Source organism: Rutidosis leptorrhynchoides, chromosome 5 (assembly GCF_046630445.1).
Source record: "Rutidosis leptorrhynchoides isolate AG116_Rl617_1_P2 chromosome 5, CSIRO_AGI_Rlap_v1, whole genome shotgun sequence".
Classification (NCBI taxonomy): domain Eukaryota; kingdom Viridiplantae; phylum Streptophyta; class Magnoliopsida; order Asterales; family Asteraceae; genus Rutidosis; species Rutidosis leptorrhynchoides.
The window spans coordinates 7,024,301-7,038,340 of record NC_092337.1 but is presented as its reverse complement, the minus strand read 5'-3'; the positions used below and the strand labels follow the sequence as shown (position 1 = coordinate 7,038,340).

Sequence of the window (14,040 nt, the reverse complement as noted above, 5' to 3'; positions counted from 1 at the left end):
GGAAAACGTCATGAAGAAGCCGGTCCTCAATATTATCCTTCTTATAATGATGCTGCTAAGTCAGTTATGAAATACGTGTATGTAAGTTTATACAGATCCTCTGTTTTTGTATAAATATACGTTTCGCACCCTTGTAGTTAATAAGTTTTTAAACTTTGATACTATGTTTCAAAGTATTACATATCGTAACATATAGTTTTTCTTTTATTTGTACGACGCAAGACGCAAAAGACCGTTCGCAAGTACTGTAAAATGGACGTAAAAAAGTTAAATTTTAAATGTGGTTCGGAGTATTAGAGGGTAAGGAATGACAATGATTATCATCAACTATGCTTGGTATAAGGAATCAATGTTAAATAGTGGGTAATGGAACATTACCTTTTAAATTAAAGGTATTGAAGATGAAGATTGGATAATAAAATATGGAAGAACTGCTAATTAGTAATTGTCACTCTTGTTCATTAACAATAAAGAGAGTATTGTAACAGTAAAGAGAGTAATATGGAGAAATAAATAATGAAATACTCAAATAAAATATCCAATTGGAAAATATGATTTTTTTCATTTTCTCAATTTTGATTAGATTCAATTTTCATCTATCTTTTACAAATTTGTGATATCACGTAAAGTACTTACTAAAATTTTGAACTTGTTAATGTTATTAATTAAGGAATGTTATGAGTATTATCACTCTATTAATAATGCTTGGTAAAGTTTAAAATATTTTACCAACTCACAATAAAACAATTAAATTGCACTGAAAATACTTGTAATTTACGTTGATGGTATCATCATTCTGCTTCCATCATACTTGTTAATGTCATTACCATTCCTTCAAATGAACCAAGTATCTCCTAAGTTCAAACGGGTGAATTTTCACTCACAGTTTCAAATATTTTAGCCTACAATTTCGAATACTTTTTATTTTTATTTTTTACATACTTAAACTCAAATTACATAGTTTCTACCTCATTTTAAATGTCGAATATGTAACACTTACCTGACACCTAAGACCATGCCTTACGCCAATATACTCACGGCATGGGTGTTGAGCCAAGGTGGCAAGAAAGCCAAGGTCATAATTTAGGTTATGGTTATTCTTTGGATGGGCATGGGGAGAAACCCACGAAAGAAGAAAAGACGCGTGAGTTGTTGCCATTGGTAAAATTTTTCTTCTTTTTCCTGTTAATCGTTCTCATTAAAATTATTTTTATCCTCCTTTTACTAAATTCATCAATTATATTTCACTACATTAACACTACGTATCTCACTAACATTTCAACCTACACCACAATAACTTTACATTTTCATCCACACCATCACGTCATTAAAAAAACCTCAACTCACATCCACACTCACATCATCAACCCACACCATAATGGACGATCTTAGAAATATACAATTTCCTCCGTCTAAATTTAATAGGCCAGTTTCTTTTTCAACTGTCTAAAATTGATAGTTCACTTATATAAATGAATAAAAGATGGTAAAATTCTTTTATATATATGTTTACGTATGTAAAACAAAAAAATTATTAAAAATTAAAAGATAACTATAAAGTAAACAAAAAATAACATGTGATAATTGCATTTTATACTTTGTATTTTTGTATGTAAACTATTGCAAAAAATAAAACATAAAATATAAAATCAAACTAGTTTTTGTTTTCTATATTGTAATTGGACCTTAAACTACTCTCAACCATCACACCCCTCATACAACCACATTGTGCCATATTAGCGTCACCTCAGCAGCTTATTCCTTTCACATTACCAACCACATTCAATAACAACAATCACACCAATCACATTGACCCCACTTCAAATTTTTAATTAATAATTAATTTATTATTATTATTAATATTATTATCTTTATTTTTTAAATTTGAAATTCTAACAGCTATGGTTCCGACCGTTTTTTTTAATCTTTTATTTTATTTTTTTTCAAAAAAACGACTAGTTTTGCCTCTATAAATACATCCACTAACTCAAATCCTTTCACACACTTCACTTCACAACTTAAAACCAAAGCACACCAAACTACTCAAAAATGAAAACAATTCCCCCAATGATTGTTGCATTTGACGTTCATTACGGGGGTGACTTCCGTAATGAAATGAAACTTTACAAGTTCGGTAAAAAAATGTCATTTGAAGGAATCGATGTTCGTGAGGTTGGTTTACAGGATCTGCTAGCGTTTTTGAAAGAAAAGGTTCTGTGCGAATACACAGATGTGCTGTATTTTGAAGATGATTGTGATCCGAATTTAAAGGCCAGCTATCTCCGTACTGATGATCAATGGTACAGTATAAAAGATACCCTAGATGATCGTCTAAACCGCATCTTCTCGATCTCGATTCATAGTCAAAAAAATAAAAAAGTATAATTTTTTAATTGTTTGAGTTGTAGTTTTATGTATGAAAATTATGAGTAAGGGTTGTAGTATATATATATATATATATATATATATATATATATATATATATATATATATATATATATATATATATATATATATACCAAACGGCTAGTGTGCAACAGCTAGTTTTATATTTTGTCATTTTTTTATTATTAATCTTTCGCATGCTACAACCTGCCAAACCATGGCATAATCACCGACAGCCCATCAACAGCGCAGGGTATCACGGGGCTAGCAACGGCGGCCCCGTTGCTAGTAGTCGTATAATGCTCGTGAGAAATAATTTTGTAAACTACAATTCTTACTCATTTCAAAGTTTGAGAAACTAAACCCTTGTTTTAATTCTCATGACATGATGAAGTACTGTATATATAATATATCTTCTATATATATGATGAAACAAAGATAAGACAAAGAATGATTCAAACTAGACCGACTATTTAAACCAACTATTGTCTTAAACCATGTCACTATCTGATCTTAACTCGTAATCATAGTAAGAGACAATCTGTTCTAGTCAATTGTTTATATATACTTCACCATCGAAAAAGTGTAAAACGACAAACACAATTAGGTGTAACTTTATCGTCTATTCTATCTGAAGAATAAGAATATTCACATATTACAGTATCTGATTCTATATTAGCCGACCAATTCTTTGACAATTTCATTGATGATTATGTTACTTATACACTCGTACTAAATAAAGCTGTGAGTGAACCAATATTCTAGCTATGAGTTTTCATAAACTACTTCAACTACTATTCTTAAAACTTGTTTTGCACTCAAATCTAATCCAAACTGGGCCCTGAATGCTCCGAGAAATGCGGAAACATTACCATTCCTTACCCTTTTGGTATAGCACAAAATTGTTACCTACACCCTTCTTACAGTGTAACCTGCAATACAACTTCTGGTAAAATTACGATATTGGGTATGAATGTAGATGTGGTAGACATATCACTCGAAGATCATATCCTACGCGATGATACACAAGTGGGTCGTGTATGTTACAATGAGACCGATCAGGTTTTATTGGACGAACCTTATGTGAATTTATCAAGATTCCCACTTTCTCCAAATCGAAACACACTCATAATCATTGGTTGCGACACTCAGTCAACGATTGAAAGTAGCAACATAACTAAAGCCTCGTGCACCACCACAGGAGAAAAATGCCTACACAATGTGAATTCATGTACAAATACGGCTAACTGTTGTCAAACTACAATACCAAAGCCATTCGAAACCTTCCAGTTTAAACTAGAGAGTGTTAAACATAATGCTGGGAAACCTGGTTATACTAATTGTAGCTATGCATTTATTCGTGAAGCTGGTATTATTAATTTTCGATTTGATTCGTATAACTTAACAAGTGAAATGCTCGAGTCGTATGAAATGGTACTAGATTGGTCGGTAGGTAAAACAGACTGTCAAAAAGCACAAAATAACACAAGCACTTACTTGTGTAAAGATAACAGTGAGTGCTTTGATTCAACTAACGCTCGAAGCTACCGTCGTAACTGCGCAGCTGGTTACAGGGGAAACCCATATCTGGAAAACGGCTGCCAAGGTATGTATGCTTATAAAAACGACATATACTCTGTTTAAGATTGTAACTATGTCTGTTTTCCATCTATGGGTGCATTTATTTACCCATTTGTTGAATGGTCAAGCGTTGAATGCTGAACCATTCAACATTAAACGTGTTTATTTCCGACCTCTAAATGATATATTAAATGATATATGATGTTGAATGGTTCAACACGGTGTTGAATCATTCAGAGTTTAAATACCCACCTTCTATTCATGTGAAATGTTAAATATGTACCTCACATTCATATTGTTCATTCAAAATGAGTATTTTGTCATTCGGAATCTTTGAATCATTAAGTGTATAAACTATTCAACGCTTAATCAATATGTTTTAAAACGCACACTTTGTGTTGTAACTATTTCTATGCTTAAATTTTATTTATCAGATATGAATGAGTGCGAAGACTCTAGTCTAAACGACTGCACACATCTATGTTACAACACTATCAGAAATTATACTTGCCATTGTCCAAAGGGTCACTCGGGTGATGGCCGCAAGGATGGATCACGTTGCACAAAAAAAAACAAATGTACAGAAACTTGGCCTCTATATTGGTAACTTCATCGTTAATAACTCGTTCTATTAAGGTACTCGACAAGCGACTAAAATTATATTTTATGCAGGCATCAGTATGGGAGTTATTTTAACATCCATCACCACTTTCCTATCGTATTGTTTGTTGAAACAACGACGTGCTGCCAAACAAAAAGAAGAGTTATTCAAAAGAAACTGAGGTACGATGTTCGAGAAGTTGCTATCTGATTGTGAAGAATCGAAACAGATTATCAAAATTTTCACTGAAGAAGAACTAAAGAAGGCAACTAACAACTTCAACTCGAATAATGTTATTGGTCAAGGAGGTTTTGGGACAGTGTATAAAGGTATTTTAATAGATGGTACTGTGGTAGCGATAAAAAAGTCAAAAGTGATCGATCCGAACCAAATACGATAGTTTGTTAACGAGGTAGTACTTTTGTCACAAATCAACCATCCTAACATTGTTAAGCTCGTGGAATGTTGTCTTGAAACAAACGTCCCGTTACTAGCTTACGAGTATATAGTCAACGAGACATTGCACCACCACTTACATGGACAGCAAGGTGGATGTTTGTTGACTTGGTCAATGAGGTTAAATATTGCAGTTGAAACTGCAGGAGCTCTTGATTATATGCATTCAAGCACCAAAATCATACACAGAGATATCAAATCTTCTAATATACTATTGGATGATGATTATACGGTTAAAGTTTCAAATTTTGGGATCTCGCGTTCTGTTCCTAAAGAAATAATGGAAGTTTTGACTGCAGTACAAGGTACACTTGGATACATAGGCCCTGAATATTTCAGCTCGGGTATTTTAACCGAGAAGAGTGATGTTTATAACTTTGGAGTTTTAGTTGTGGAGTTGCTTACAGGGGAAAAAGTAAATTCTTTAGCAGCGATTAAAAGAAACAGGTCCCTTGTAGATCACTTTATTATGTCGTTGGTTAATGCGGAAAGTTTGGTTGAAATTTTAGATGATCAAGTAAAGGTAGACTGTGAACCTGGACAGCTTAATCAAGTTGTTTATATTGTTAAATCGTGCCTGCAGCGTGAAAGACAGGCAAAACCTATGATGCGAAAAGTGAAGGAGGATCTGTTGTCTGTTCAAACAAGTTTAGGTTTGGTGCATTCTACTCAGGAAATTGTAAGTTTCATTAGCAATTCAGATGTACCAGAATAACGAGTTTTTAATTGTTTTTGTGAAAATCTAATCGGGGTAAATTGTAATAATAAGGTATACTATTTCGGTGTCTTTTATTAAACTAGTTTATTGACCTGTGAATACATTAGTTTTTAAAATTTAAAATAACTTGATACAGGTGTAACTACAATATAATCGAACCATTCCTTACAGGGTCAATCATTACAGGGTCAAGTTCAGGTTTATCAGTAGCCATGAGCAAACAGGATTTAGCAACAGTCGTGACCAAACACACACACATACATCTACACTAATTCTGCAATTTCCCACATAATACTCTAGTACCTAATTACTCAAAACATTAACATCTTTAAAATGGCAGCAAAATGGGCTAAATGTCACTATGATTTATTCACTATAACAAAATTGGGCAAACCTAAGATCCACAACAGGGTCAAATAATATCTGAATTTAATATACTTGTTAGAAAGTTAACATTGTTTGAAAAACAAAGTTCCTTGACCCAATCACGTTTTCTCATCTTTTTGCTCCCGTAAATGTTTAACGACAACACATTTACTTATCAACCATGATCACCCCTACTAGTTATATCCGAGCATATATCATCACACACCTTTTTATCGTAACCTAACTTAATACCAACAACACGTAGTTTATCAAACTCACAAAACCACGAAAATCCACTCCTATGTACATGATCAGAAATGGCCATAATCCCTATTAGGATGAGTATTAAACTCTGATTCATTACTTACAAGGGATCTCCCGATTCAATCCGCCATTATTCATTTAAACACTTTCATATAAATCTTCCGCTAAATACTCCACATAAATGTTTTACTATTTGTTGCTTCCCTATGCACATCTTTATTACCCAAAGGTACAAGAACATCTTGACAGTATCTTTGCAACTACCAAAAGAATTCAAACTAGACTCACTCTCCTCCGAATCCTCATCTGAATTATCAAAATTATATTTCCATGATCCAGTCTCGGGAGTACAAACATCATAATTCGATCCAAGAATCGACACAAAAGCCTCTTTTGTAATAACATTTTCATATTTAGCCGCCACACACAATCTACCAATACTCAACGTGTCCACAAGAACATGAACCAACCCAGCCACCTTCTTAAAGGCACCCGCTATCTCGATCCATGCCATTTGCTCATCCACTACAAGTTTTTAGATAAAGGCTTACTAGCAACATAAAGAGATTTCATCTGCACGTTACGTTTGAAAGCATTACATTCCTCGACATAAATAGTATGTATCCAAACCCAGGGCTGCATGGTGAATAGTGATATCCCTAAAACCCTCTACTTTACACAACGTGTGCATACCCTCCATAGTGACCACATCCTTCAGCTTTACCAACAACACCTCCATTGGATTCGACAACTGAACTACGCCATCTTCAAGTAACGTGCAATGTTTTTTGATCGATGAAGCTAAATCCACAAATTTGGGAACCGGATGTTTAAAAAAAGAAGCATACGAAGATGGTCTGTGATCAACTAAAATCTCAGGCTGCTTAGTAACCCTAAGAGGTGGTGGCTCTATAGTCTTGAACGAACATCTCCGCGTTGGAACTTGGCAACAAATACGAATAAAAGACTATTATCCACCCATATTAATGATAGAGCCCTAGCAAAACGTTCAGGATCATAACCTCCACAAACCGAACAAATCCGAATCACTTACCATACTTGTCGTGTTTTCTTCGGGATAAACGCATCCACAATAATCCCATATGGTTCACATAGTAACTACAAACCTCTATTACCCACACGATAAGGGATATTGGCAACGAAAAATGATGTCGATACCTTAGATTTTTCAGCGCTGAATGGATTTGGAAAAAGAATGTCTTTCGAAGAAGTATTGCGCACTTTCCATGTCCATCCATCCTCACCTTGTTGGAAAATCTTCCTTCACCCATAGCGACCCCCGAACCCAGAAGACCGGCGTTAGCATTGAAAACAAAATCATATACAGAAAACAAATGATAACTTTATTGGTGTTTGGTAATATCATATCTCATATAACCAGTATTTAAGTTTCATTTTAAATGCCTATTTCTTGTACATCAAGATATACAATACAGTAATACAATGACTTCAAATAAATTTATCTCTATTATTTTCTTAGCTGATTTCAATACCAGTCAATTTAGAACTATGTACCTTTCTCAGCAATGACGATAATTAGTTACCGAAGTTTCCTTCAGCAGAAGCATTCCACTTGACAGCTTAACTTCAACTCAAATTATTACAGAAAAAGTATTATCCTTCATATGATAATTGAAAGTTCAAAATTATGATATGATGACAAAAGAGAAGGCCAAATATGAAAACCTACCAAAGAGTACATATAAAACTCTTTTAAACGAAACTTTCAAGTATGAAAACTTTTTTATCTATACTTTAAGTTTTAATATACCCATCAAGTCACAAATTTTCCTGTAAAATACAAATGTAACCACCTAAAAAAAGGCAAGAATAATGTTCCATTAATTATGAATTAGAGTGCTAATATCAAAACATTTTCTACCAGTTTGCACATACCTCTTTGCTTACTAACTCTACCAACTACCCACTTGCACCCACATGATAAATCTCCTGCATGACAAAACAATTCACCATTACTGATGCTAAATTAATTGAAAAACCAGATTGTAAATATTGTAAAGAAGCTGGACTAATTTGTTAAGCTGATGCAAGAACACTACGAAAATTGAAACTTGCTGAGTTTTAGGAATAAAACAGTAAACAGATAAAAGAATCCACCACTTTAATCTCTGAAGGATGTTAATACACCAAGATTAAACATTAAGGAAATGCTTCAAACCACCAAGATCAAAAGACCTATAAAGAAAAATGAATATTTAAGGTAAATAGAGCTTAAACTCCATAATATTCATATTCATCAAATCTGCCTCAATATATTCCAGCATTCTTCTTTTATAGAGGAGTCAATTCTAGATTCTAGAACCTTCTATTCACTAGACAAAAAAAAAGAAAAAATAAAAAAAGAAAAGAAAAAAGAAGCTGAAAATCACAAGAGGTTCCGTAGTACAACCATCTTCAACCAATAGAATACAAACAGAAAATAACAAATTCTGGGACCACTTTATCCTGATTTTTGCTTTTATCTACATTCATATTCCTTGGCATTTCAAGCTTCATTACCAACTAAATAACTTAATTAAACCTACTACAATGGCACACATGTATGTTGCATAACCATATAAACATGAAGCATGTGACCTGGTTATTGAAAGCTATTATAATAGGAGTGGTAATGGACCTAAGCCATCCATTTAAGGTACATCCTTGACTGAATTTAGGGCACCAAACAAACCTTCAAAATGAGACATAGCAGGTATCATAACCATGACTTGTATCCATCAACAATTCAGGCTGTGTGATTATATTCTCATTTGACATGACAATTGTATCAATTACAACAACAACAACAACAACAATAACAACAACAACAACAACAAAACCCAATACCACATAAGTGGTGTATGGGGGAGGTGAGATGTAGACAATCCTTCCCCTATTCGAGAATAAAGACAAGTCATTTCTCCACCCATAGTGAAAACACTCTCAAAAGTAGAGAAAGTCATCTCTCTCTCTATTCGACGGATAGAGAGATTGCTTCCGAGTGAACCTCCGGCCAATAAGTAGGAAAAAAATTTTAAAAAAATTAAATTGAGACGCCATGAAAGTGGTAAAATCAAATTCCCATGGGTTTTAAATCCTGCCTGAAATTTAATTTAGGCTCTAAGAGTCAGTCAAGACGCCAATAAATTGACGCTTGTTGTCGACTCAATAACTTGAGCCGTAACAATTGTATCAATTACAAATGTAGAAATTAATCTTGAATGGCTAAGTGATTTATATAAGTAATTGCAAATAAACAAACTGAAAATTTCAATATAGAAAATAAATCTTTAACCAGCTATCTAAATATATTCATCCACGTTGCTCCTCAAGTGAGGGATGGCAATGGATCGGATATGGATCGGGTGATGCCATATCCACATCCATATCCATTTATTTTTTTACATCCATATCCATATCCGTATCCATTTAATTTCATTTTCATCCATCCATATCCATATCCGTGGATGAACCGGGTTAATGGATATTATCCATATCCATAAATAAATATATACTACATATTAACTTTTAAATGTGTCATCGGGTTGCTAAATATAAGGATTTGGCATCAAACTCAAAATCTAAAGAGGTTTTAACATGTAACAGACTAGATTTGTACATGATGAATGGAAACATATATCAGAATGGTGTGAATCAAGTAATTACTTTCATTTGACATGGTTCTATTTGACATGTAACAGACTATCAAAGCTTAAAAGTGTTGATCAAACTTAATAAGCTAAAATCGTTTATCAACAAAAGTGAACTTTCAATCAAAACTAAAAGTTAGAACGAAGAATGAAGGCTATGAAAGTATCTTAAGTTACGTGTGTTATGATACATCTATAGTATATATATTTATAATTAATTATATATATCGGGTGAAACGGGTATATCCATGGATTACAAATTGTCATCCATATCCGATCCACTAAACATCCATATCCATATCCATATCCAATATTCATCCATTTAGTCTATCCATATCCATTATAATGGATCGGGGCGGGTGGATGTCCATTGGATCGGATGTCCGTTGCCATCCCCTCAACCTCATATCATCAAAGTGGTAAGGAGCTAATAACCTTTAATCACTAGCAAATTAAGTAAAACATAAACAAGTACAAAGAATTGTTTTCGAAAAACTAGACATAACCTTGGCCTAACTTCGGAAATTCATAAAAGTATAAAACTTACAAGAATAGGAGGCCTTACTATAAAAATATCTATATAAACCTATTATAATTACAACTCATTTTAATTAATCACTCTTTTCAGTTTCATCCACAGCTTCTAGGTCTTTTTCGTTGTTGTACTCCATTTTATTTATTTAAAAAAACAAGCAATATCATCTTATCATCTTTATCAAAATAAAACCATTAATTTAATTTCATCTAAAGCAACAAATTGACCATCAACAAGATGATCTGGGTATGGAAAAAACAGAGGGTTTGCAGTGGTGGTGAATGGCGTCAAAGCTTCGCCTCGAAGTACACCTTCCATCGTGTCAAGGTCTTCCTGGGACGAAACAGAGAATACCCGGATTCTCACCCTGGGACGAACTGGAGGTGAGCTCGAACTAGACATAAGCCCAAATGTAGAACTCACTCCCAAAACATAGCTTGAAGGAGGAGGGAACACCTTGACTTATAAGCAATCACGCAGTCCCATACTAGGGCAATGTTGAATTGTAACAATACCCCATCCTTAAAAAGTTCACATCCTCGTTGATCACGAACTCACGGTTGGCACCCTTTCTTCGAGTCCAAGCCACCACTCTATAGGCCACCACTCCAAGACCTCGTTGGTCACGGCTATGGTCACGGCTATGTTGGTCACGGTTGGCACCCTTTTCTCGGGTTCAAGCCACCACTCCATACCACTCCGAGGTGTCGGGTCCCAAAGATGAGGCTACCAATTATCATGGTCTTCGAGGGACGAACCGGAGAAGGCCCTAATTCTCACTGTGGGATGAACCGGAGGTGAGCTCAGGCTAGCCATAAGCCCAAGTAAAGAACTCACTCCCAAAAGCTAGCTTGTAGGAGGAGAGAACACCTTAACTTATAAGCGATCACTCAATCCCATACTTGGGCGATGTAGGATCGTAACACACCACTTCTCCACCAGCACCGTCATCGGATCTCCGCCGCGAGGTACATCGACGCTCTGATGCCGCCGAAATGAACTGGAGACCGACTTTGAAGTTCTAAAGGTGGATTTGGTAGCTTTAGGTTTTCTTTGTAATCTTTCATCACTTCAGCATTTGATTTTAATTTGTAGTCATTGTTTTTTTGAATGATTAATAACCCTAAGCTAAATTGAAGGATTTGTGTTGTTTGAGAAATGATGGTTTATTTTATTTGTATGAATTGTTTTGTTTTGAATTTATAGGGAAGATTACGTGGTTGGGTTTTCATTTTGGAATTCCAAAATATTATTATGAATTTGATTTGAGCTGCAGATATTGTCATTTTATTGACAAATTACACGTCTCTTCTATATGCTTTGTATGAAATTACACTCCTAATTCCTAAACTTTTTTCACTGCTTGTCCCCGTGGTTTTCATATTTTGTACAGATCGTCCCTCCGACCGACGATCGTTAAAAATTTCTGTTAAGTCAAATCATGTGTAGACATGTGAGGGTATTTTTGACATTTTACATATTACATCTTCTTTTCCACCCCTTTGCTTCTTCTCCCTTCTCCTAAAACATATCTTCTCCCAGAACACATAAAAACATCCAACAGGAACTCAAAAATTAAAATCTCATTTAACCGCAACCAACAATCAAAACCAAACAAACCGCCGAAACTTGGCTTGAGTGATATGGGGGTAGTGGGATCTAACTTGGGGTACTGCACTACTGCCAACCCAGGTAATGATACGCATACCCGATTGGCTCGTGTTGCGCATCACACTTGCACCATATGTGCATATTCCTCGTGCCCTGGCACTTCAGGCGCAAGTAAATGTGCGCTAGTGTACGCCAGGTTAGGATAGAGTGCTACATGAAGATGATGTATCCTGTACTTACCACGATCTCTGTAAAAGGACCGACATCTAACAAAGAGTAACAATATTGTTCCCTGATCCCCTCCACCGAACGACCAGGTAGTACAGACAAGAAAGCACCGTGGAACACGTGGCTCCAATAAGAAAATGGCACTGTAGCTATAAATAACGGACTCGAATCACAAGGCAAAGAAGTTCATTTTTGAGAAGTTACACACATACTATTTTTAGTACCCACGTACGGACTAACTGCGCTATCTATATAGCGCCCTCTCAACCCGCACTACCGGATTCACAGCATATCACTAGATACTCTCGATCTACAGGTAACGTTCTATGAACATAAACCTTATTTCTTGCACGAGCCATCACTAACCGGATAACTCGTCGATGGTGGGTCTATGTTTAACCACCCCTACAGAGATCATCATCTCGTGAGGGGTTATTCATGGTACTCCGGACCGGAGAGTTAAACCCAATTGAACCTTAAATCCCCCTTCATTTATGTCAAGCATGGACCGAACCCGACCCGATTATTCAATGCTCGATCACCAGGTTCGGTTCTCACTCCATGCACTCCATGCAGGAGTTTTCAACATTTGATGGTACTGTCAACATCAATGCGATTTAAAAAGGTCTTTGAGGGTTTCCCAATATTCGATGGTACTAACAACATCGTCGCGAGTTGGTTTTCCTCCAAAAGCGTGTGTGGGTGAAAAATGAGAGCACTTGTTGTCGATATGGCTTTTCAAAAAAATAACAAACCAATATATGGCTATAAGCCTATAACATGAATATTGCGGCTAGTAAGTTGAAACCCCTAATTAATTATAACAACTCTCATTTTTCCATTCTATATTTCTCATTTTTCCATTCAATACTTTTCCTTATTAAATGCCCAATAAAATAATTAAACTTAATAATTAAACTTTAATCTATAAAAGTTAAGCGTTAAGAATTATAAATACGATAATTCACTTTGTACAAGTTAATAAAAATAATAAGTTAATAAACTTTTGTGAGTAAATAAATAACTATAAAGACTTGTGTAATTAAAATAAATAAACTTGAATAATTAAGGGTTTATTAAGCTAAATTAAAGTACAAGGACTTAAGTGAAAAATGTAAACCCTAACCCACAAAAACCCTAGCCGATTCTGAAGGGTAAAATACCCCTTTTACCCCTCTAATTTTCGGCCCTAATGAGCCCTCCTAACCCCTTCTCCAAGTCTAACTTGTTCCCTAAGTAATTCCTTATAAAACCCTAATTCTAGAATATTCCTAACCCTCCTATAAATAGGGACCTAGGCTAAACCATTCCATGTACCAAATCACAATCAAATCTCACTCTCAAATCTCTCTCTCTCTCCCTCTCTAAATTTCGGCCAAAAACCGAAATCCACCACCACCCATCGAAATCCTTGAGGGTTTCCAAGTAATCTTCAAGTGTTCTTCGCGTTCTTCGTAATCTTCAAGAATCTTCAAGGTGTTCTTCAAGATATTCAAGGCTTTGATCTTCCATCTTCATCAAGTTCTTCTTTTCTTTGTTAATCTTCTTGGATCTTCAAAGGTACAACATAAACCCTAAACTATTTTCATAAACTTTGATCTTTGTTAATTCGTATGCATATTAT

The 14,040-nt window shown here is 34.9% G+C and overlaps 2 protein-coding genes across 2 annotated transcripts; both read left to right on the top strand.

The window, feature by feature from the left end:
- The first annotated feature begins 2,049 nt into the window (after positions 1-2,049).
- Positions 2,050-4,748, top strand: LOC139847363 (wall-associated receptor kinase 2-like). Its single transcript, XM_071837026.1, has 4 exons — positions 2,050-2,300; positions 3,312-3,991; positions 4,401-4,544; positions 4,639-4,748. Exons 1-4 carry the CDS (start codon positions 2,050-2,052, stop codon positions 4,746-4,748), a joined length of 1,185 nt encoding a protein of 394 aa, XP_071693127.1.
- Positions 4,749-4,754: 6 nt separating this feature from the next.
- Positions 4,755-5,738, top strand: LOC139847361 (wall-associated receptor kinase-like 2). The gene is made up of 2 exons (XM_071837023.1): positions 4,755-4,896; positions 5,158-5,738. Exons 1-2 carry the CDS (start codon positions 4,755-4,757, stop codon positions 5,736-5,738), a joined length of 723 nt encoding a protein of 240 aa, XP_071693124.1.
- Positions 5,739-14,040: the final 8,302 nt, after the last annotated feature.